This window comes from Nymphaea colorata, chromosome 3, assembly GCF_008831285.2.
Source record: "Nymphaea colorata isolate Beijing-Zhang1983 chromosome 3, ASM883128v2, whole genome shotgun sequence".
Classification (NCBI taxonomy): Eukaryota; Viridiplantae; Streptophyta; class Magnoliopsida; order Nymphaeales; family Nymphaeaceae; genus Nymphaea; species Nymphaea colorata.
The window spans coordinates 12,734,463-12,756,427 of NC_045140.1; the positions used below are offsets into that span (position 1 = coordinate 12,734,463).

The 21,965-nt window shown below is 42.6% G+C and overlaps 1 protein-coding gene across 1 annotated transcript in view; it reads left to right on the forward strand.

The window, feature by feature from the left end:
* The window catches only part of LOC116250045 (uncharacterized), a 46,545-nt gene that overhangs the window by 18,756 nt on the left and 5,824 nt on the right, over positions 1-21,965 (forward strand). The window contains exon 15 of the mRNA XM_031623381.2: positions 5,275-5,332. Coding sequence (XP_031479241.1) covers positions 5,275-5,332 — 58 coding nt within the window. The remainder of the gene's footprint in view (positions 1-5,274; positions 5,333-21,965) is intronic.

Genomic DNA, 21,965 nt, shown 5'->3' on the forward strand with positions numbered 1-21,965 from the left:
AGAATGATATTTGATTGTGAAAACCCATTTGGAGCCGACAATGTCACAATTCATCGGTGGGTCCACTAAGTCCCAAGTTTCCCTAGAAAGAAGAGCATTTATTTCCTCCTGCATAGCTTGCTTCCATCGTGAATCTAACAAGGCTTGGTGGTGAGAGCTTGGACTAGTATGACTATCCATGGCTCGGTCAAACTGTACTAAACTCGTGCTCAAAGGGTCCATAGAAACCGAGTTAGAGATAGGATGTCTTGTGCACTGTCGCTGGCCCTTGCGAATAGCAATGGGTAGATCATCTGCAGAATAGTCATCATTTTTTCCTGAGTCAGTCTTATCATTAGAACTTACCTCATGAGAAGATTCTGGTGGATGGTTGGGAGAGGGATCTTGATGCCAAGTATAGACTATTGGAGGTTTACAAAAACGATCACATGACCGTGGTTGAAAGGAGGGGATAGACTCAAGTGATACTGGGGGGATAGGAAGAGGGACATATACGGGGAAGTTCAGTCACAGTGGTATTTGATGTGAAGTAAGGACGCGACTCAAATAATATAACATCTGCACTGATAATCTCTTTCTTATTCTGGGGATCAAAACATCGGTAGCCTTTTTGATTGGCAGGATATCCAATGAACACACATTTAACGGCTTGGGCAGCAAGTTTGTTTTTGTTTGGGCCCAAGATGTGTACAAAACAAGTGCATCCAAACACTTTGGGAGGAATATGAAATAATGGTCGATCTGGATATAATATTTGAATGGGAATGCGTTCTTGGATGGCAGACGAGGGTAATCTGTTGATGAGGTAGCATGCAGTAAGAATAGCATCACCCCAAAAATATGCAGGCAAATGAGTATGCAACATGAGAGTGCGGGCCACGTTTAGAAGTTGTCGATGTTTACGTTCAACAACACCATTTTGTTGGGATGTGTGGGGACATGTATATTGTGGGCGAATCCCATGATTGGCATAGAATTGAAGTAGAGCTGAGGATTTAAATTCAAGAGCATTATCAGTACAAATATTTTTGACAATAACACCAAATTGAGTTTTTATTTCATTGACAAATTTATGAATAATACAGATGACTTTAGACCTGTCCCGTAACAAAAATACCCAACTGACTCTAGTAAAATCATCAACCAAAACAAGGTAATACCAGAGACTTGGACCCCAAACATCAACATGCAGAAGATCAAAAGGACTTCGACTCGATGGACTCTGACTTGAAGGACGTGTATGCTTGCCTAACTGGCATGCATCACATAAGAATGACTCTGATGCAGGAATATCTAGAAAAATACGACGAAGCTTGGACACAGAATGATGACCCAGCCTGAGATGCCACTGCAAAGGAGAAGGCTTCGATGTGAAGGAGGATGCAGCAACATCGACAGGGACAGAGAGGAAATAGAGCCCCTCCCATTCATGGCCGCCACCAATCATCTTCTTAGTTTATAAGTCCTGAAAAGAACATGAACCAGGATAAAAAATGACTCTACACTGTAAATCTCTAGCCAATTGCTTAACAGATAATAAATTAACAGGAAATCGTGGAGCATATAAAACATGTGTAATAGTGCCAAAAGACGTGAGATAGATATCACCACTGCCCAGAATATGGGACAACTTGCCATCAGCCAACCTGATGTGTTGTGGTGTAGTGAACCTAGTGAACGATAAAAACATTTGTGGCTGATTACAACAATGCCTGGATGCTCCTGTGTCAATCATCCATATCATACCTGGGTCATGTGTGGGGAAACAAACAGAGAACGTCGAGTCTATGGTAGCTGTGCTGGTTGAAGCAGGGGTAGATCTCTGAGCAAGAACCAGATCATATTCTTCCTTGCTTAAGTTGAGAGAATATAATGGAGATATAGGAGTAGGAGGCTTAACCATAGAAGCTGTAACCTGTGGAGAAGTCACAGTAGAAGAAGAAGATCATTTTCCTGCATTCGTCCTTCCTCCACCACGCCCTTGAGGACCAGCAGAACGTAGGTGGGGATGTTTATCCCAACATCGATCCTCTAAGTGCCTTAATTTACCACAATAAGAGCACTGAAATCTGCCACGTCCTGCACCACGGCCTGTACCACGTCCCCTAGATCCAATAAAGGAACTATGGCTACGTTCGCCTGACATCACAAGAGCAGGGACTGGGGTGTCATGTGTAGGCTGAGTAAGAGTGGCTGCAAGGCGACTCAGTCTATTATAAGTATCTGCTAGGTCCGGAAGATCACTGCCTGTGAGAATTTGAGACTTCGCCACAGAATACTCAGAAGATAATCCAGACAAAAACTTTGCTACCATACCAGTTTCAAAATGTGATGCATAACAGTGCTTGCACGGTGAGCGAAGAGCTTTTAATCGTTCATACGCAGCAGTCAACATAGCAAAATATTGTGTCAAATCTTGATCTCCTTGCCGTATGTTACACAACTCCTCTTCCAATTGTAAAATTTTAATGACATTCGTAGCATGAGAGTACGTCTTCTTCAGAAAATACCACATATCTTTGGCCTTGGTATAGTATGCAATTGTTGTAGCTATACGGGTCTCTACACTGTTCATAATCCATGCCATTACAATGTTATTATCTTCATCCCACGTGGCATATTTCTCTTTTTTCTCAAGGGGTTCATCTTCTTCAATAACATATTTTTTTTTATGGCCAGCCACAGACATCATAAAAACTCTAGACCATATCTCATAATTCGACCCATCGAGTTTGATTGTGGTTCCATACAAAAAAGAATTCCCAGCCATCTTGTATTCATTAGACCCTTCTAATCTACTACTGTCTACCATAATAGAAAACCAATGTGATAAAGCACAAAGACTACAGCCAAGGAACGTGCAGCAGGTTGAACACAAACCAGACAGCAAGTATCAAATTTTCAGATGGCAGCAAGAACAGATTTTCAGACGATAGCAGGCAGCAATATTCAGCAATCTATTTTCAGATAAAGGTAGCAGGCATCAATTCAAGCACACACAAATCTGACAGTACATCTCACCACAACCAGTCAGCTCCACGCAACTTCGACTATTCATTAACTTCACACGATTTCAGCTTGTGGCATCAAACACACAGATCTGCCAAGACAACGTACAGGCACCTTTGCCTGTTATGATCCAACAGGTACCAAGCAGATCTGATTATCCTAACCGATCAGACGATCACTGGTCTGACCTTTTTCTCTCGCCCCTTCTTCTTCCAATAAGCAACACCTATAATACAAACAAGCGTATAATTATTACCAATTTACAAAGTATATAAATAAGATAACTTACAAATCAATAAATATTGATTTACCTGTATTCATCTTTGTTTCGAGAAAGTGATCGAAGGTTAGAATAAACATAAACTAAATTTTCAGCACATTTGCCTCTAAGTTAAATCTTAATATGCTGAATATATGAATATGTACTCCCAATTCCACTTCCGGCATGAAGATGTAGCATGTTGGACTGCCTAAAAGAAAGATACTGAAGTGGGACAAGCATGTCCATGTTTGACATACAAGAAATAGGTAGATAATTGTTTTCATCTACTAGTGCAGTTATATTTTCTCTATCTTTTATATGTACAAAACTTTGCAAGCTCATTGTAGGCTCTAGAATTTTGAGTTGAATCTCTAAAAATCTTATTATGACATATCAGCCATGCCTTGATAATTCTAGATCTTATACCTTCTAGGAGCCATTTTTTCTATATTATTTAGGGTTTAATGAGTGCACCATGCATGGTAAAGGAGCGTTGCTCTTACCCCATCTTGCTATCAATATCTTATGAATTGCTTCTTCAAGTGCAATATCATTCTTCTCATGCTTGAAAATGACTTCTTGAATTTTTTCAATCATTGTCCCACATCTCATAAACACAATGAAGCATTGGCTGATCACAATCAAGAGCCCTAAACATTGCCCAAATGGACTTTGTGAATTCAAGAAAATAGGATTTTATCCCACTAGATGTCATCGACAATCAATCTTTTAATGGCTTGAGCTTGGTTGTCATTGTTAGTGTGAAAGAATTTCCAATAATCATCTATCATCATTTTGAATGATGTACTTTTAGCTATGAAACACGGATGTGGCACAAGAGGTCGCATGTTGGTGTCGACTCGGCCCGACACAAGTGCGGGTATGGACACGGCATGGAAACACTGGTCAGTTGCGTCCGATCCTCATTCGACCCCATGTCCGTCCATTTTCAGATACGGTCAGTTCTATCCTTTTGATTTCCCCCTTTTCCTCTTTCTGCCCATGACTTCCCATCTGCTTGTTCCTTACTGCACTCCATTCTTCTCCTTCCTCTGCCTCGTCTTTGCTGCTGCACTCAAGCCTCCTGTTCACCGTAGATTCTTCCTCACCGGTGACACCTTCACCACTTTCGGCGTCAGGTAATCCACAAATCCTTCAAACCTCCTTACTCCCTTCCCCATACTCCTTACGCTCATTTTCCACTATACCATTCACCCAACTCCTCCAACCGTCAAACTCCATTCCACCGCCGGTGCTGCAGCTTCCTTTGGCAGGTAACCCAGCAGTTTTACTCGTTCCTTCTTGTTACCCTGTCCCCTTATCTTTCCGTTGCTTTCTGTCCTTCATTTCCAATGTTATTTGTATCATACGATACACACACAAGCAAATTGGGTACTTACCTTGCCATTGTTGGCTTCCGCCGTCCATCACTGGTGGTTGCCAGCCAGCGAGCATTGTCAATGCCTGCCATAAACTCTGGTGACCAAGCTCTGTGCAAAGTGGGGAAGGGGAATAGTGAAGTAGTTGCAGAAAGAAGGGGACACTTGCTGTTAGGCTTCTTCTTTTTCCATTAACGTAAGTTTTTGGATCTATACCAACCCTGAACTGATCCAAACGTGTGCTAATGTCAGCATTCCCATCCCGCTTGTTGGTGTATTAACATGTCTACATGGACTATTTAGTCATATCTATGTGACTTAGCTTGACCCTTCCTCCGGGTTTTCACAAAAACTGCCTTTTTTGGAGTGCCACTGAATAACACAACCAAATTTTAACAATGAAATTTACAAAACAACCTCTGCTAAGAGCGTCATCCAAATGCTACCTAGTAGTTTTGGGACTATATCCTCTTGTATGCCATTAGTGCATCTTTATATATTACAGGCATAAATATAGCTTAGCTAGCATTTACTTCTTCTATTTCTACATATTGCTCATTAGTTCTTTGGATTCTTAAGTTGTCTGAATAGTTGTGTTTCTGGCATTTTTTTTCTTAATTTCAGATTATTTGAGGAATGCTTCCAAAGACAATGGTATCGAACAGCTGCTTGCTACATACTTGTAAGATTTTGCAAGTTTCTTGCACCACTTGCAACACTCATGAGGATTGTTTTGAGCATTATTGGATGCGTCTATTAGTTTGACCTTTTCAGTAAAAAACATTTTTATCTAGTGAAATTGAAAATAATGTTTGCTTCTGTTTGTGTTGTGCTAGACTTCCCTTCGCAATGACTTTGCCTTTGGCTAGCAGATTGTAGTATCAGTCATGACATAGCAGGTTGCATCATATTGAAGTGTGTTAGCCGCCGGCTAACTAAGCTGCGATAATAAAAATCTCACACACGCACACCTTAACCTAATTCACCTATGAAATAGGGCCAAAACTCTCTCAGCAGGAGAGAGAGGGTCCATTTCATTAATGTTGTAAACTCTTAATACAGTACTAGTCCCCTTTTATACGTGGGAAACTATGGATCGCTTGTTCCTAAGACCCGACCTACCTTATTCCTGCATCTGTCACACCCCAACCTTTTGACCCTCAAAAAAAAAAAAAAAAAATTCTAGGCATAAAGCATTGAGGTGCGACTACACAACAATTCAAAAAGGAGGGAGTTATGTCATTCGAAACAATGGGGCAACTTTCATTTATATAACAATTTCAATTCATACAAAATCACATTTATATGTATGACAAAAATGCATCAACCCATATAATTGATGTCTAACAAAATCAAGACATCAATAAAATCAAAATAAGACGCGTTGGCACTACAAAGGACCCAAAACCTCCCTTGTAGGATGTGAGTGAAGCCATCTTATCAACTTGCTGCCCCGGGTCCGCCAAAACCTGAAAAAGGAAACAACTGAAAGTTTAGCTTTCGCAGTATGACAACAAGCCAGGAAAATCTCTAACCCTCTTAGGTAGGGCTCAAATATGCGATAATCACAATTATAAAAACAAATCATCATCATGTCGTGACATGGCATAGTCACATCATTCGTCAAGAAGGCCCCTCACATAGACCACGACATGTAAAGACCACTCAATGGCCACGATAACACAATTTTAATTCACATGCAAGGCATGCATAAACATATCATTCTCATTCATTTTATTCACATACACATCATTAACATACATTTCATCCATATACTTTCATTTTCATTAGCTTCAGTGAATTGACAGTTCATGTGGGTGCAAATACAAACACGTGCACACCATGGGCGGCCTACAGCCGGGAGACAACCCCCATGGTGGCCCATAACAGTATGGATCAATTCTCGCGGTAGAGCACTCATCCATTGATGTGTGAATTCCAAGGAGAGATACTCAGCCTTCCTTAGGACACCCAGGTTGGGAAGGCGGGAGCCCAACGCTCCAAGCACATCACACAACAGTACCCTGGGGTCTTGCACCGCCTGCGCTCCGAACAGGCGAGACCAGTGGCGAAGGCGGGACAACTCCCGAACGCATAGCCACATCCCACTATTCTCTCATCTCTTATTCTTTCATTATTATCATTATAATTGCACATTCACAAAATGACTGGCTAGCTCATGAGGTTGGTTCATTTCATGAGTGCATCCACACCTCCAATTGCCTCCACACAAGGGCCATACATACCATCCAATCTCATTCAATTGCATCATTGCCCACGACAATACATATGCAACAAATCACAACATTCACATTCATAAAAATGCACTATCTTATCAAACACATCAATCACATCTTTCAAAACTTAGCCAAACCCCGACGAGTAGTCTTGATCCGTAATTGGCTCGTAGCTGTCCTAGGCAGTTATCATTCTAAGATGCTTTCTAATGCACAATTGGGGTCGAGAAGATACTCGACTCGATACCCCACCTCATCTGTCTTAAGCAGTTATCAATCTAGCATGCACAAGCAATTGCGTAGTAATTTTTAAACAAAACTAATCACATAAGCATTAAACCCTCATGCATGCGTTCATTCAATCACTTTACAATCATTCAATCACATCACAATCCTAGGATCCAACGATCCTAGGAACACACATTTACAAATTGGCCCCAGGCAGGGATTTGCTTGGAATGCCGCCATACCTGTTGCGCGTCCACAAAGCACTCCAAAATGCCTCGAGTTTCACGTCTAGTTGCTCAAGGTCTACTGGATGTGCCCGGTGTACCTGCAAACATGCACAAATGGTAAATTCTCTATTAGTTTAGTTTCACAATCCAAACAAATATAAAACAAAATCATTGAGGCACATGTCATCGCCTCAAGAGGGTGTCGACGGGTAGTGTCGACCCACAAAGCCCTCCAATAGGCCTCTACTCAGCCCTAGAGGTTGTCACCAAACATCTAAACTCAAAGCTTCGATCAATCTATCACTAACACATTTCTCATTTGTTTTCTTCAGTGGAAGCGCCTTCCTAATAATTACACTCTAAACTTACATGCTCTTTCCCAACCAACAACGTGTGTGCATCTTAACAAAAACATACTTCACGAGTTCTATAGCACAGTTCTAAAACTTCTCCACATCACCACAATTTCTACCATGCTTCCCTATTGCTTCTAAAATTAATCCAACATGTTAGAGGAACCATTATACACGTAGGTACTCGCCCTTCTCAAAATGGGCATAAACTTTCCCCAAAATAGCAACATCTCTAGCATGCATTTCAAATCATCAATTCTTAATTCTAGCATGCTCAAACAATAATTATACGTGCTCCAACAGGAAATATACAACAATCTAGGCTCGATTGGTCATTGCTCACCCTAATTTCAAAGTCTTAGCTGTTGCAGTCCTCCCGGCAGCCACCTCATGAGTCCAAGAAATCCTCAAACGGCTAAAATCCCTCAATGCTGCCACCACCAACGCATTCACTTCACTGCTATGAGGGGAAAGATGCGTCCCCAAGCTGCAAATTTACCAAATGGCCACAACAAAGTCAAAATCGACGAAAAGGGGCCTCAAGAGAGGGGTCTGTCATTAGAAAAAGGCAGTCGACTGTGAGGGAGGTTGAAAACAAGAGGGAGAACACGAAAGGTGAGTGGGAGGAGGCTGAGAGGGAGTGCAGTGAGAGAAGAGAGAGTGTGGGCAGATAGGGTTCAGACAAAGGGGAGGGGCAAACAGAGAGGGCAAGAGACTGACAAAGTGGGTAAGAGAGACCGCAGAGAGGGGGCGCAAAAAGGGAAAACAGCAAGGGAGAGAGAGGGAACGTGCGGGTAGAAGGAGGGAGCTGACGGAGAGGGAAGACTGAAGAGGGCTGCGCAGCAGTGAGGCCGTGCGAGAGGGAGAAGGGCGTGGGCAAAGGGGTGAGATTGCTGTGAAGGAGGGAGAAGGGGAAGAAGGAAGAAGGAAGGAGGAAGAAGCAAGAGGCAATGAGAGGTCAAGAGGGCTTACCAGCGCCACCGCCGCCGTTGCCCTTCCTCCGTTGGCCCAAACATTGCCGCTGCCACACCTCCAGCCTCCTGATTTCTCCTGAGATGCGATCATAGCAGAAGAAGAGACAAAGAGGGGAAACGAGGGAGAAGGGGGGTAACGTCGGGCTTCCTCTTGCGCGTGGAGATCGAGTCCAGGTTTGGACCCGATCCAGATCGACCTGCCCCAAAACAAAAAGCGTTACAATATCCTATTCTATTACTAATAAGACTGTTACGGTTCGGGGCTAACATTGCCCTCCTCTTGACCAACACCTTGTCATCAAGGTGTGAACTCGGGAAATTGTTGTTGTATCTCTGCGGCGTCTTCCCAAGATGGGTCAGGAGCTTCTCGTCCTTGCCATTCCACCAGCCAGGCTGTGCAAGGTTGATTTAACCTAAAAGAGCCATAAAATACTATGTTACATAGGTGCGGGATGCGGCACATTCTACAAAAACTTCTGTGCAGGTGCGCCTATATATATATATGTATATATGTCTATATACACACATACACACACACACACACTATTCAAATAAAAATAAAATAAATAACAATGAACAAATAACAGATAAAAAATTAGAAATCAACAAGGATTAGACCCATACTCATAGTTATAACTCATAAGGGTTCAATATCTTGATAGAATAACAATTACAAACCAAAAAAATTAGTCTTAATATTCTAATAGCTGTTCGATCAACAACTACAAAAAAAAAAAACTTCATGTCTTCATCATGCTTCATTGATATTTGATTATCTTCAATGCTTTAATTGAAGTTCATATCATCACTAAAATCATCTGAATGAATAATAGGATTAATTAAACTCATATTAGTAGTTTGCAAGTTGTGCTCTCCTTCAAAGTCGAATTCTTCTCGGTCCTCATCCCAATATTGAGTTGATCCAAAAATGCATTTTAATCATAGCCAAAAATATCGTTTTCTGGAAAATATTGGCAAGGTTTTTCTCGGGTATTTTTCGGTGAAGCTATTTTTCTCAGAAAAATCTCGAGAAAATCTAGGCTATTTTTTTTTTAAATATAAAAAAATCACATGCCACACCTTGAAAAAAACAGAACTTGAAGTCTATTCTGGAAGTAGGCGTAAAGCTTGCTGCTCCTCTATTAAATAGTTAAAAGATAGGACTAGGTAGGAGTGAAGGGAAATGTACAAAGAAGAGTTAAAAAAAACCTAGAAAAAATAAAACCTACCGCAGGTGGTTTCTGCCCAAGTTCACTAAAGAGCAGCAGCACCCAATCGTGGATGTTAGAATATGTTGTTGTGGGAACCGGGTCCATATCTGGACCCGGTTCCATGGGGCGCGGGTACCGAGGCGGGCTCGGTACCCTAGGCGGCTTCTCCTCTCTCCCTCTTTATATTGTCACTTATGTATAAGTGTTGAATTAAGTGAAATAGAATTAATCTCTCTCTCCTAGGGTTGCGTGTGTGCACCTAGGTAGAGCTTCCCGTGGTTTTTTCCTCGTCCGAGGTTTTTCCACGTACATCGTGTGTTCTTCCTCTTCTTCCTCTACGTGGTTCGTGTTTCTACATGGTATCAGAGCCATCGAAGTTGGAGAAGAGTTTTTTTTTTTCCCGAGGATCGTTAGACGTGGAAGTTTTTCGTCGCCCGACGCCGTTGAAGTTCCGGCGCCGCTGCTGCCCTTGTGACGTCGCCCTGCTCTGCCGCCGCCGTCCTCCGTTCCGCCGCTGGTTGCGCCTCCGCAGTCCTCCGTTCGGCCCGTTCTAGGTTTCTGCCACCGTGGGTGGCCTCTGTTTTGCGCCGTCGCCTGCCTTCCGTCGCCGCTGCCTCATTCCCGCCGCCGTCACCTCTCCGTTTCTGTGCCTCTTGTTGCTGTGTGCTTGTTTGTGATGGCAGAAGCGATGGGGACTCAAAAAGATGCCGTTCTTGACGCGGGCAGCGCCTCCAAGACTGAGAACGTGCCGATCCAGGTCACCTCCATCCGTCTGACCAAGGACAATTACCTATCTTGGTCTGCCGCTCTCGAGATTGGGATTACTAGTCGTGGGCGTCTCTCTTACATCACTGGCGACAAACCTGCGCCCATCAAATCTGATCCTCAATGGGCGACGTGGGCGTTGGAGGATAGCCAGGTGAAGGTGTGGATTATCAGCTCCGTGTCCTCCGATATCCAGCCCCTCATTCTGCGGAAGCCGACCTCTTTCGATATGTGGACTGTGCTTGCAAAGATGTATGGTCGCAAGAAGAGACATCTGCGCACCTATCAGATTAAACGCAGTATTTACTCCTTGACACAGGGTGATTTGTCTGTTGCTGCCTTCTATGCTGCCCTGAAGACCAAATGGGAGGAGCTAGATTATCATGTGACTGATGAGTGGAAGTGCGGTTCAGATCATTCCCTCTACTGGGAAAAGGAATGGATGGACCGTATGTTTCTGTTTCTGGGAGGCCTGCGGGATGAATTTGAGTCTATTCGTAGCCAGATTCTTAATGGTGATGAGATTCCGGGGATAGAGGAAGTATATGCTCGTGTTGAGTCTGAAGAACAACGTCGCCAGGTGATGCATCTTGACACCGGTCATGGCCCTTCTACCTTTGTCAGCCGTGCCTCAGGGACTGGGCAGCGTCCTGCCCGGCATTGCACTCATTGCAACAAGTTGGGGCATTCGGTGGACTTCTGTTGGGATCTTCATCCCGAGAAGAGACTGGTCAGAGGTCGTCCTCCCTCTGGCAAGCGTAGCCCTTCTGTGTCTGATTCCAGTCAGAGCAATCCTTCTAGTAGTGCCAAGTCCAAGCTGTCCCCTGATCAACTCAAGGAGCTACAGGCATACATCAGCCGCCTATCTACTACCCTTGAGGAGTCCTCCACGTCTGAAGGGGCTCAGCTAGCCCAAGCCCTCGTTGCCTTGACTGATCAAGGTAACCCTTCTCTTGGTGATTGGATTGTTGATAGTGGAGCCACTCACCACATGACAGGGGACTCTAAACTCTTTCAAGAATATCAACTTTCCTCTGGCAAGCAACGCGTGTCTATGGCAGATGGGTCTTCTATCTCTGTGGCTGGGAAAGGGAGCTTGTCCCTGTTGAACAAATACCGTCTCCACAATGCCCTGCATGTTCCAAATATTCCTGTGAACTTACTCTCCGTCAGCAGTATTACTAAAGAATTAAACTGTAATCTGATTTTTTCTGCTGATCACTGTTCCCTGCAGGACTTGGTGACGGGGAAGAAGATTGGGATTGGTTCGGTTACTGATGGGCTCTACAGGCTGCCGGTAAAAGTTGCTTCAGCATTGATTTCTGCCACGAGTGGTCTCTTGTCTGGTGTGAACGATAGATCTACTGTTCTGCGATGGCACGAGCGTCTTGGACATCTCCCTTTTCCGTTAATAAAGAAGTTGTTTCCTCATTTGTTTGCTTCTGTCTCCATTGACTCCTTCGCTTGTGAAGTGTGTCAATTGGCTAAACATGGCAGGGCTTCGTACCCTATTTCATTGAATAAAACCACTCATCCGTTTGCCTTAGTTCATTCCGATGTTTGGGGTCCTTCTGGAGTACCCACGTGTGGTGGTTGTCATTATTTTTTGACGCTTATTGATGATTACTCTAGATGTACGTTCGTGTACTTGTTGCGAGAACGTAGTGAGGTTCCAGCAGTTGTGAAAAACTTTGTTGCCTTTGTTGAGACTCAATTCCATTCTACTGTTCAAGCTTTCCGTACGGATAATGCAAGGGAATGTCTCCCAATCTCTCGATGATTTCTTGAAAGAAAAGGGTATTGTTCATGAAACCTCTTGTAGTTATACCCTTCCTCAAAATGGTATAGCTGAACGAAAAAATCGTCATCTTTTGAATGTTACCCGGGCCATTATGTTCCAACGTCATGTTCCTAAGCGGTATTGGGGTGATGCACTTCTCACTAGTGCACATCTCATTAACCGTATGCCTACTAGGGTGTTGGATGGTCAGTCTCCTTATTTTACCCTGTGGCCCACTCAGAATCCGTGGCCTCTTACTCCTCGTGTCTTTGGGTGCAGTTGTTTTGTGCATAATCATAGCCCTACTCTCAAAAAACTTGATCCCCGGTTTATTAAAGGAGTTTTCTTGGGGTACTCTTCCACTCAGAAGGGGTACAAATGTGTGGATCCCACTACTTCCAAAGTGTATGTTTCGAGGGATGTCACATTTCATGAACATGAGTCGTATTTTCCGGTGAATCCTCTTCAGGGGGAGTGTCTTGGGAACAAAGGGGAAGAGTATTCTTCTAATCAGCTGATTCAGTTTATGGAGTTTTTGGATTACAAGGTTAGTCCCAGTGATTGACACGGTCACGGTCAGTAATGAGAAGGGCAGTCATATGGAAGGGGTCACGGTGGATGCTCAGCCCACTGTTGCCCGGGATCACCTGTTTGGCCAGGTTTATGTCAGAAAGGAGAAAGCTACAGTGGAAGATGTTGGTGATGAGGATAGAACCAATCCCAATCCTGTGATCTCCCCGGATGACCTAAGTCCATCGAATGAAGAGCTCCCCATTGCTTTGCGCAAAGGCACCAGGTCATGTACTTCTCACCCTATTCAGAGATTTGTTTCTTATGCTAAGCTCAGTACAAATTACAAGTGTTTTATCACAACCTTATCCAAAGTTGTTATTCCCAGGTCGGTGGATGATGCTAAGGATGATCCCAAGTGGTTACATGCTATGACGGAGGAGATGGGTGCGTTAGCTAAGAACAAAACATGGGAAGTTGTTGATATCCCTAAAGGGACACACTTAGTTGGCTCTAAGTGGGTTTACAACGTGAAGTACAAACCTGATGGCACTGTAGATCGATATAAAGTCCGTCTGGTTGCAAAGGGGTTCAGCCAGAAGTATGGGATCGACTATCTTGAGACCTTTTCCCCTGTTGCAAAGTTGAAGACCGTGAGGGTTATTCTTGCTCTTGCTGTGCACAGGAAGTGACGCATGGACAAGCTTGATGTTAAAAATGCGTTCTTGAACGGCCATCTGGAGGAAGAAGTCTATATGAGCATGCCTCTCGGGTATGTTCAAGAGGGAAAATGTTGTCACTTCAAGAAAGCTTTGTATGGCCTGAAGCAGTCGCCTAGAGCTTGGTTTGAGAGACTAATGATCGTTATGAAGTCTACTGGGTACAAGCAAGGAAATGGAGATCATACCCTGTTTATAAAGCAGAGAGATGGTCTGGTGAGTCTTCTCCTTGTCTACGTTGATGATATGATTGTCACTGGCAGTGATGAAGAAGAAAACAGAAAGATGAAGGAAAGATTAGCTAAAGAATTCGACCTCAAGGATCTGGGTAAGCTGAGATACTTTCTGGGGATAGAGATTGCTCGATCAGAGACAGGGCTGGTTATGAGTCAAAGGAAGTACACTCTTGACTTACTAAAGGAGACAGGTAAACTTGGTTGTAGGCCCTATCTTACTCCTATGGAGTCAGGGACTAAGATAAGTATCAAGACGGGCACTATTCTGGATGAGGAAGGAAAAGGGCGGTATCAGAGGCTAGTCGGTAAGCTTATCTATCTTACTCTAACTCGCCCTGATATCACGTATGCGGTAAATGTGCTAAGTCAATTTATGCATGCTCCCACGGATTGTCACTGGAAGAGTGCAGAAAGAGTGTTGGGATATCTAAAGAATGACCCAGGAAAAGGACTGCTGTATACTCGACAAGACAAACTTACTATTGAGGGCTACTCAGATGCAGATTGGGCAGGTTGCACTGACACAAGGAGGTCCACTACAGGGTATTGTATCTTTCTTGGAGGTAACCTAGTTGTTTGGAGAAGTAAGGGGCAAGAAGTATGTTCGAGGTCTAGTGCTGAGGCTGAGTACAGGGCTGTTGCAATGGGGGTTACAGAGATGCTGTGGCTGAAGATTCTTTTGACTGATATCGGTGTGGAACTGGGAGATAAAATGAAGATGTACTGTGACAACAAATCTGCGATTAATCTTGCCAATAATCCAGTTCTACACGACAGGACCAAACATGTGGAGATTGACCGTCATTTTATCCGGGAACGCATTGACTCAAAGGAGCTGATTCTGTCATATATGAAGTCTGAAGATCAAATTGCAGACGTCCTAACTAAAGGGCTTTGTACTTCTTCATTCGAAAAGAATGTTAGCAAGCTTGGCATGTTTGACATGTATGCCAAGCTTGAGGGGGAGTGTTAGAATATGTTGTTGTGGGAACCGGGTCCATATCTGGACCCGGTTCTATGGGGCGCGGGTACCGAGGCGGGCTCGGTACCCTAGGCGGCTTCTCCTCTCTCCCTCTTTATATTGTCACTTATGTATAAGTGTTGAATTAAGTGAAATAGAATTAATCTCTCTCTCCTAGGGTTGCGTGTGTGCACCTAGGTAGAGCTTCCCGTGGTTTTTTCCTCGTCCGAGGTTTTTCCACTTACATCGTGTGTTCTTCCTCTTCTTCCTCTACGTGGTTCGTGTTTCTACAGTGGATAAAGAGCAGCAGCACCTAATCGTGGAAAAGAGGACTTGGAATCCCTAATCCTCGTTTCCCTTTTCTATTTTTACCATTAAAAAGAAGAAAAGAGTTCAAAACTGCCCTTTAAAAACTTTCTTTTACAAAAATTACCCCTTTTAAAAAGGAAATGGAGCACGTGCAAGTTAAAGTTTTAAAATTTTTCAAAAAATACCAAGAACACCCTGCTTGAGCGCAGGTTTAAACAACAAAAAAAAAACGCGTTAAAATCGTGTTTTTATCACGATAAAATCGTGATATATATTTTTGGCGATATTTTCAAAATATTGCGGTATTTTGCTGTTTTTTTCATTTTTCATGTTTTTATCCTAAATATCGTGATATTTGTGACTATGATTTTAATATAACATGAAAATTAAAAATTTGAGATATTAAATTACCAAAATAACATAAAGAAATGTCATTATATCAAATGTACAATACCTATACTCTTTTTCCTTACATGAAAGTAGAACAAATTGGACTGCACATAAACTAAGTCTTCTGCAAGCTTGTTTGTGAGTTTGTTTCTTTTAATATTTATGTATATGATAATATATGCTCCAGTTTCTTTCACAACATGATGATGTAACAGGTTGACTTAGTAATTTCATTGCCAATTTTTTAAGTGTTGGCATTTCTAATCCACATGTATGACTAATTGAAAGGACTCAGATTTTTATCTTGTCTTGTTAATTCTACATCTTTATAATAAAATCTTCCTGCATTGAACTTTGAGTATTCATAATTGGCTTGTTTTCTAATATAAGGATCTGGGTAAAGTCTCTCCATGCATGATATTTTATTCTTTGATATCTCTTTATCTGGATTTGGAGGGACACGTTCAGGAACTCCTTGCAGCCATTTTATATTGTAATATTTAGGATTCCAAGAATGAGCCATGCATTGTAGGGGTATATTACTCTTACCCCATCTCTCTACTAACGTTGAATGTATGCGGTCAAAAAACTCATAATTATCAAGTGCAATATATTTTTTTTATGCTTAGAAACTGTAGAAACACGGGCACAGAGAAAGAGAATACGAGGAACATGGTGTAACGTGGAAAAACCCTCAACAAAAGGAAAAAAACCACGGATGAGGAGGAGCTGGTTGCCCACTAGCCGCCAGACTCTCTCTCTCTTAAGATTTCATTAACCATAAGGATTAGGGTTACACGACTTAAGTAATGCCCAACAAGGGTTACAAGATGGATCGGGTATGGATCCGGACCCGGTCCCGAGACCCGTCTAACATACTTCAACACTCCCCCTCAAGTTGGGCATACATATCAAACATGCCCAACTTGGATACATTTCTCTCGAATGAAGTTGAAGATAGAGCTTTCGTTAGAACATCAGTTGTTTGGTCTTCAGATCTCATGTAAGGAAGTACAAGTTCTTTAGCATCAATTCTCTCTCGAATGAAATGTCGGTCAATCTCAACATGCTTTGTTCTGTCATGAAGCACAGGGTTGTTGGCCAAGTTGATCGCAGACTTGTTATCGCAATACATCTTCATTGGTTCTTCAACCTTTATACCAATATCCGTCAACAATACTTTTAGCCACAAAAGCTCTGAAACTCCCATAGCCACTGCTCTGTATTCTGCTTCAGAGAACACACATCTTGCCTTTTACTTCTCCACATTATGAGATTCCCTCTCAAATAGATACAATAGCCAGAGGTGGACCTCCTAGTGTCAATACAGCCTGCACAGTCTGCATCTGAATAACCTTCAATCCCAAGAGTGTCTTGCTTGACATACGAAAGACTTTTGCCAGGATTTCTCTTCAAGTAGCACAAGATCATGTCAACAGCCTTCAAGTGGGCATCTGTGGGAGCATGCATGAAGTGACTCATCACATTCACAACAAAGGTAATATCAGGTCTAGTGAGAGTAAGATAAATCAACTTCCCTACAAGACATTGATATCTTCTTTTGGCCTCTTCACAGAGAGGCTCCCATCTCTAAGACTTAGCTTATGGCCAGCATCTAGAGGAGTAGAAGCTGGTCTGCACCCTAATTTCCCAGTCTCCTTTAACAAATCTAGGGTGTACTTCCGTTGATTTAGCACGAGGCTAGTCCCAGACCTAGCAATTTCAATGTCAAGGAAATATTTCAACTTACCAAGGTCCTTGAGATAAAACTCGATCGCCAACAGTTTCTTTAACTTAATTATTTCATCTTCATCATCACCTGTGACAATCATATCATCAACATATACCAACAAAATAGTAACCTTTTGTTCATTTCTCTTCACAAAGAGTGTATGATCTCCATTCCCTTGATGGTATCCACATTGTCTCATGACAAGTCTAAGTCGTTCAAACCATGCTCGAGGAGATTGCTTGAGTCCATATAAAGCTTTCCTTAACTTGCAACATTTTCCAGGTTCCTCATATCCTGGAGGCATACACATATATACTTCCTCTTCAAGGTCTCCATTGAGAAATGCGTTCTTGACATTAAGTTGGTACATCTTCCACTCCTTCATCACAGTTAAGGAGATAATGACTCTGACAGTCTTCATCTTTGCAGCAGGAGCAAAGGTCTCCAAATAATCAGTCCCATATTTCTGACTAAACCACTTGGCCACAAGACGAGCTTTGTATCTTTCAACACTTCCATCTGGTTTGTACTTGATGGTGTAGACCCACTTAGATCTAACCAAGTGAGCCGCCTCAGGAATCTTTATAACTTCCCATGTCATGTTTCTTCTCAGGCCTTCCATCTCTTCTTGCATTGCATAAGTCCACTTGGAATCACTTTGAGCCTCAGCAACATTCCTGAGAATCATAGCCAAAAAAAGAGAAGATACAAAACATTTGTAGTCCTTGCTCAGTCTAGAATATGAAACAAAATTACCAATAGGATGTTGAGTACATGACCTGACACCCTTTCGCAGGGCGATGGGAAGCTCTTCACTTGCAATAACAGTTTGAATCTCTTCTTCAATAGGTTGCTTCTGAGCACGACTTGGGTCATCCAGGGAAGGACTAACTGGATTAGGAGCAAAATTCTCACCACCTGTCATCTCCTCAGTACAGACTCTTCACCTAGAGTAAACTTGCCCAAACAGACGATTGCATTCCTCTCCTGCCCCAGTAGAACATTCTCCATTTTTCTCTTGTTCAAGCACCTCAATAGAAGGACCAATGGATTCACGCCTGTAGTCTAAAAAATCTGTAAACAGAATTTCCTGACTCGAAGAATACTCTTCCTTTGACATAGAATTCTCCCCCTGAAGAGGATTCTCACCAAAATAGGAAGCATGTTCAAGGAAAGTGACATCTTTGGTAACATAGGCACGACCAGTGGAAGGGTCCCGACACTTATACCCTTTTTGAGTGGGAGAATAACCTAGAAATACGCCCTTAATAGACCTTGGATCAAGCTTTTTAATGTGAGGATTATGATTGTGAATAAAGCAAACACAGCCAAAGACTCTTGGTGGAAGAGAGAAAGTTCACGACTCCCCGGTAACATAGAGTGAGGCGTCTGCCCATTCAACACACGACTAGGCAAACGGTTTATAAAATACGCACTGGTCAACACAGCATCCCCCCAATACCTTTTTGGAACATGACGTTGAAAAAGAAGAGCTCGAGTCATATTCAATAACTGACGATTCTTGCATTCAGCAACTCCATTTTGAGGAGTATAACTACAAGAAGTTTCATGAACAATTCCTTTTTTTCGAAAGAAACTATCAACAGACTGACACATATACTCACGAGCATTGTCAGATCGAAAGGTCTTAACAGATGCTCCATATTGAGTTTCCACATAAGCAATGAAAGTCTCTATGGCAGTAGGAACTTCACTACGGTCTTTCAACGAGTAGACAATAGTGTTACGAGAGCAATCATCTATAAAGGTGATAAAATACTGAAAACCATGATAAGAAGGAATCCCTGAAGGCCCCCACACATCAGAATGAATCATTAGACCGATGGCTAGACAAAGGATATGAAGCCCTAACATGTTTGGCCAGGTGACAGACATCACAGGACACCATATTCATATCTAACCTAAAACATAAATCTAGAAACAGCTGTCTAAGAATTCCAAAAGGCAGGTGTCCAAGGCGCTCATGCCACCGTAGAAGCAATTGAAGGGACTCCTCTCTGTTCTTCGTTGCTTGACTGACTGCCGTCATGAGAGCCTGAGCAGTACGCATAGGTAAGCGATATAGCCCGTCAGAAGTCAGACCAATCCCAATCCTCTTCCCTGTCACCAAGTCCTGCATAACACAGCAATCAACAGAAAAAATTACTTTGCAATTCAACTCTTTCGTAATCTTGCTAACCGACAAGAGGTTCAAGGGAAGATGGGAAACATGTAGAGCATTGTGGACAAAGAACTTGTTCAAAAGTGGGAGACTCCCTTTCCCAGCCACAGAGATAGAGGAACCATCAGCAAGAGAAACACGTTCCTTTCCTGACGAAAGCTTATATCCATGAAAGACTTTAGGATCGCCGGTCATGTGGTGAATAGTGCCACTGTCGATGATCCACTCTTCCATAGGGGAATCCGCCATCACGTCGATCGAACACCCAAATTTCTCCTGCAGTGACAAAGGGCAACCGCGACAATGGGGAGCACGCAGCAACTGGCGTGAGCAGAAAACTCTGCAGCAGATCCCGCAGGAGAACAATGATGCAGGGAGTAGAGGCAGCACTAGACGGAAAGGCAACACCAGGAAGCAGGTCGGCCGGCGGAAGACGTTGCTGGTCAGGCGGAGCAGGTCGGGCACCGATATCGACGGCGCAGAGGGCGACGGCAGGGAGGAAGGGGGGCGACAGCAAACGACGGCAGCAATGGAGGGCACCACTGGAGTAGGGCCGACCCAGAAGGCAACAGCGCAAAGGACGACGGCAGGGAGCAGGTCGACGGCACGGCAGCAAGGGCGGTGACGCCGGCGGTGGTGTCAGCAGCGTCGTCGGACGACGCAGCAGAAGGGTAACGGTGGCGGTGGCGGAAACGACGACGGGGACAGCAGCGGCGGCGGGTGAAGAAAACTCCACGATCACCAAGAAAGTCCCAATCTCGTGGGCTCTGATACCATGTAGAAACATGGGCACAGAGAATGAGAATACGAGGAACATGATGTAACGTAGAAAAACCCTCAACAAGAGGAAAAAAACCACGGATGAGGAGGAGCTGGTTGCCCACTAGCCGCCAGACTCTCTCTCTCTTAAGATTTCATTAACCATAAGGATTAGGGTTACACGACTTAAGTAATGCCCAACAATAGCTACAAGATGGATCGGGTATGGATCCGGACCCGGTCCCGAGACCCGTCTAACATACTTCAACAGAAACTATAGATTGAATTTGCTCAATTATATGATCTCATTTCCCATAAACCTTATGAAATATAGACTCATCCTTATCTACTGCCCTTGTCATGCACAAAATTGGCTCTGTGAACTCCAAAACGTATATCAATCTATCCCACCATTTATCTTCCATAATAATGTTTTTAATTGTTGTGAGCTTTAGCCTCATCTTAAAAGCTCCAATCATGTGAGATACCATATGAACTAATGTTTTTCTTACTCGTAGAAACCTTTTCAACATGATGATGATGGAAGCAAATCTTGTCTCAGAAACTTTCAACGATCTCAAGTCTGAAAAACTACTAAAATGAGATAATGCATGTTGGTGATTAACAATGAAATCCTTGATATTTTTTGCATTTTTTTTAAATCTTCAATCCATGAAAACAATTATGCCCTCGAGAATCTTTTTCTTTTGCTGGACTGTCTATGTCTTTCAATGCTAAATTTAGAGTGTGTGCAACACATGGTGTCCATAATACATGACAAAATTCTTTCCTCAAACTTATTCATGCACTCTAGCAAATAGCAGCATTGCCTGTGATGATTTGTACTACTTTATCAGGGTCAACTTCTTTCATGACTTTTACAAATAACCGTTTCAAATCTTCAACATTTTTGCACTCCTCAAATGCATCAACAATCTTAAAAAATATTGGTTCATCACATGCAATAGCAATAAAATTAATTAATGGATGCCTTTAAATTCTTTCCTCTCATCAAAAACGATGGATCGACCAGTTGTATTCCATTTAAACATTGTACTAGTTAAATTTTGCTCGACCTCATTCTTCTCATCTTTAAAAATTGAAGTTCACAATCTTTCTAAGCTTGGAGGCAGATATACCCAACTAATTTGCTATTTGCAACTGCGGTGATGTATTTCTTCTAATAGGGATTTGCTGCATTGAAAGGAATGCAGTTAGAATAGAAAATTTTACCAGCCAATCTATTTAATTCTGCTCTTCCATAGAACTTAAAACATGTTTCTAAAGTGATTCTCACATTATTTTCTTTTCTTATCAACACACTTAATAGACATGGAAGTTTTTTTTTTTTTTTTTGCACTGAATTTCTTGTATTGAATTGCATTGGCATGCTCTTGAAACATTCTGAACTCCCTATTTTTTCTAGAGGAATTTTATGGCATGCTCAAATTCCAAAGTTGGATAACTTCAAAAGATGTACCTTCACCCGTGAATAAGATCCAACAAATGAAGTGTATAAGATCCAACAAATGAACCCTGACAATATACACACACAAAATGTATATTTTTGCCACCATTGCTTCCATCTTTTGTGACTACTTCAATTCCTTTTCATAATTGCTGTTTTTCAATTGCATATGCCACACCTGGTTGTGAACCGGGTTGTATTTGATTCTGCATTTGTAAAATTATTCACACTAGATGAAGAAGATCCTATTGCTGGAGAATCTGAAGCAATGGAC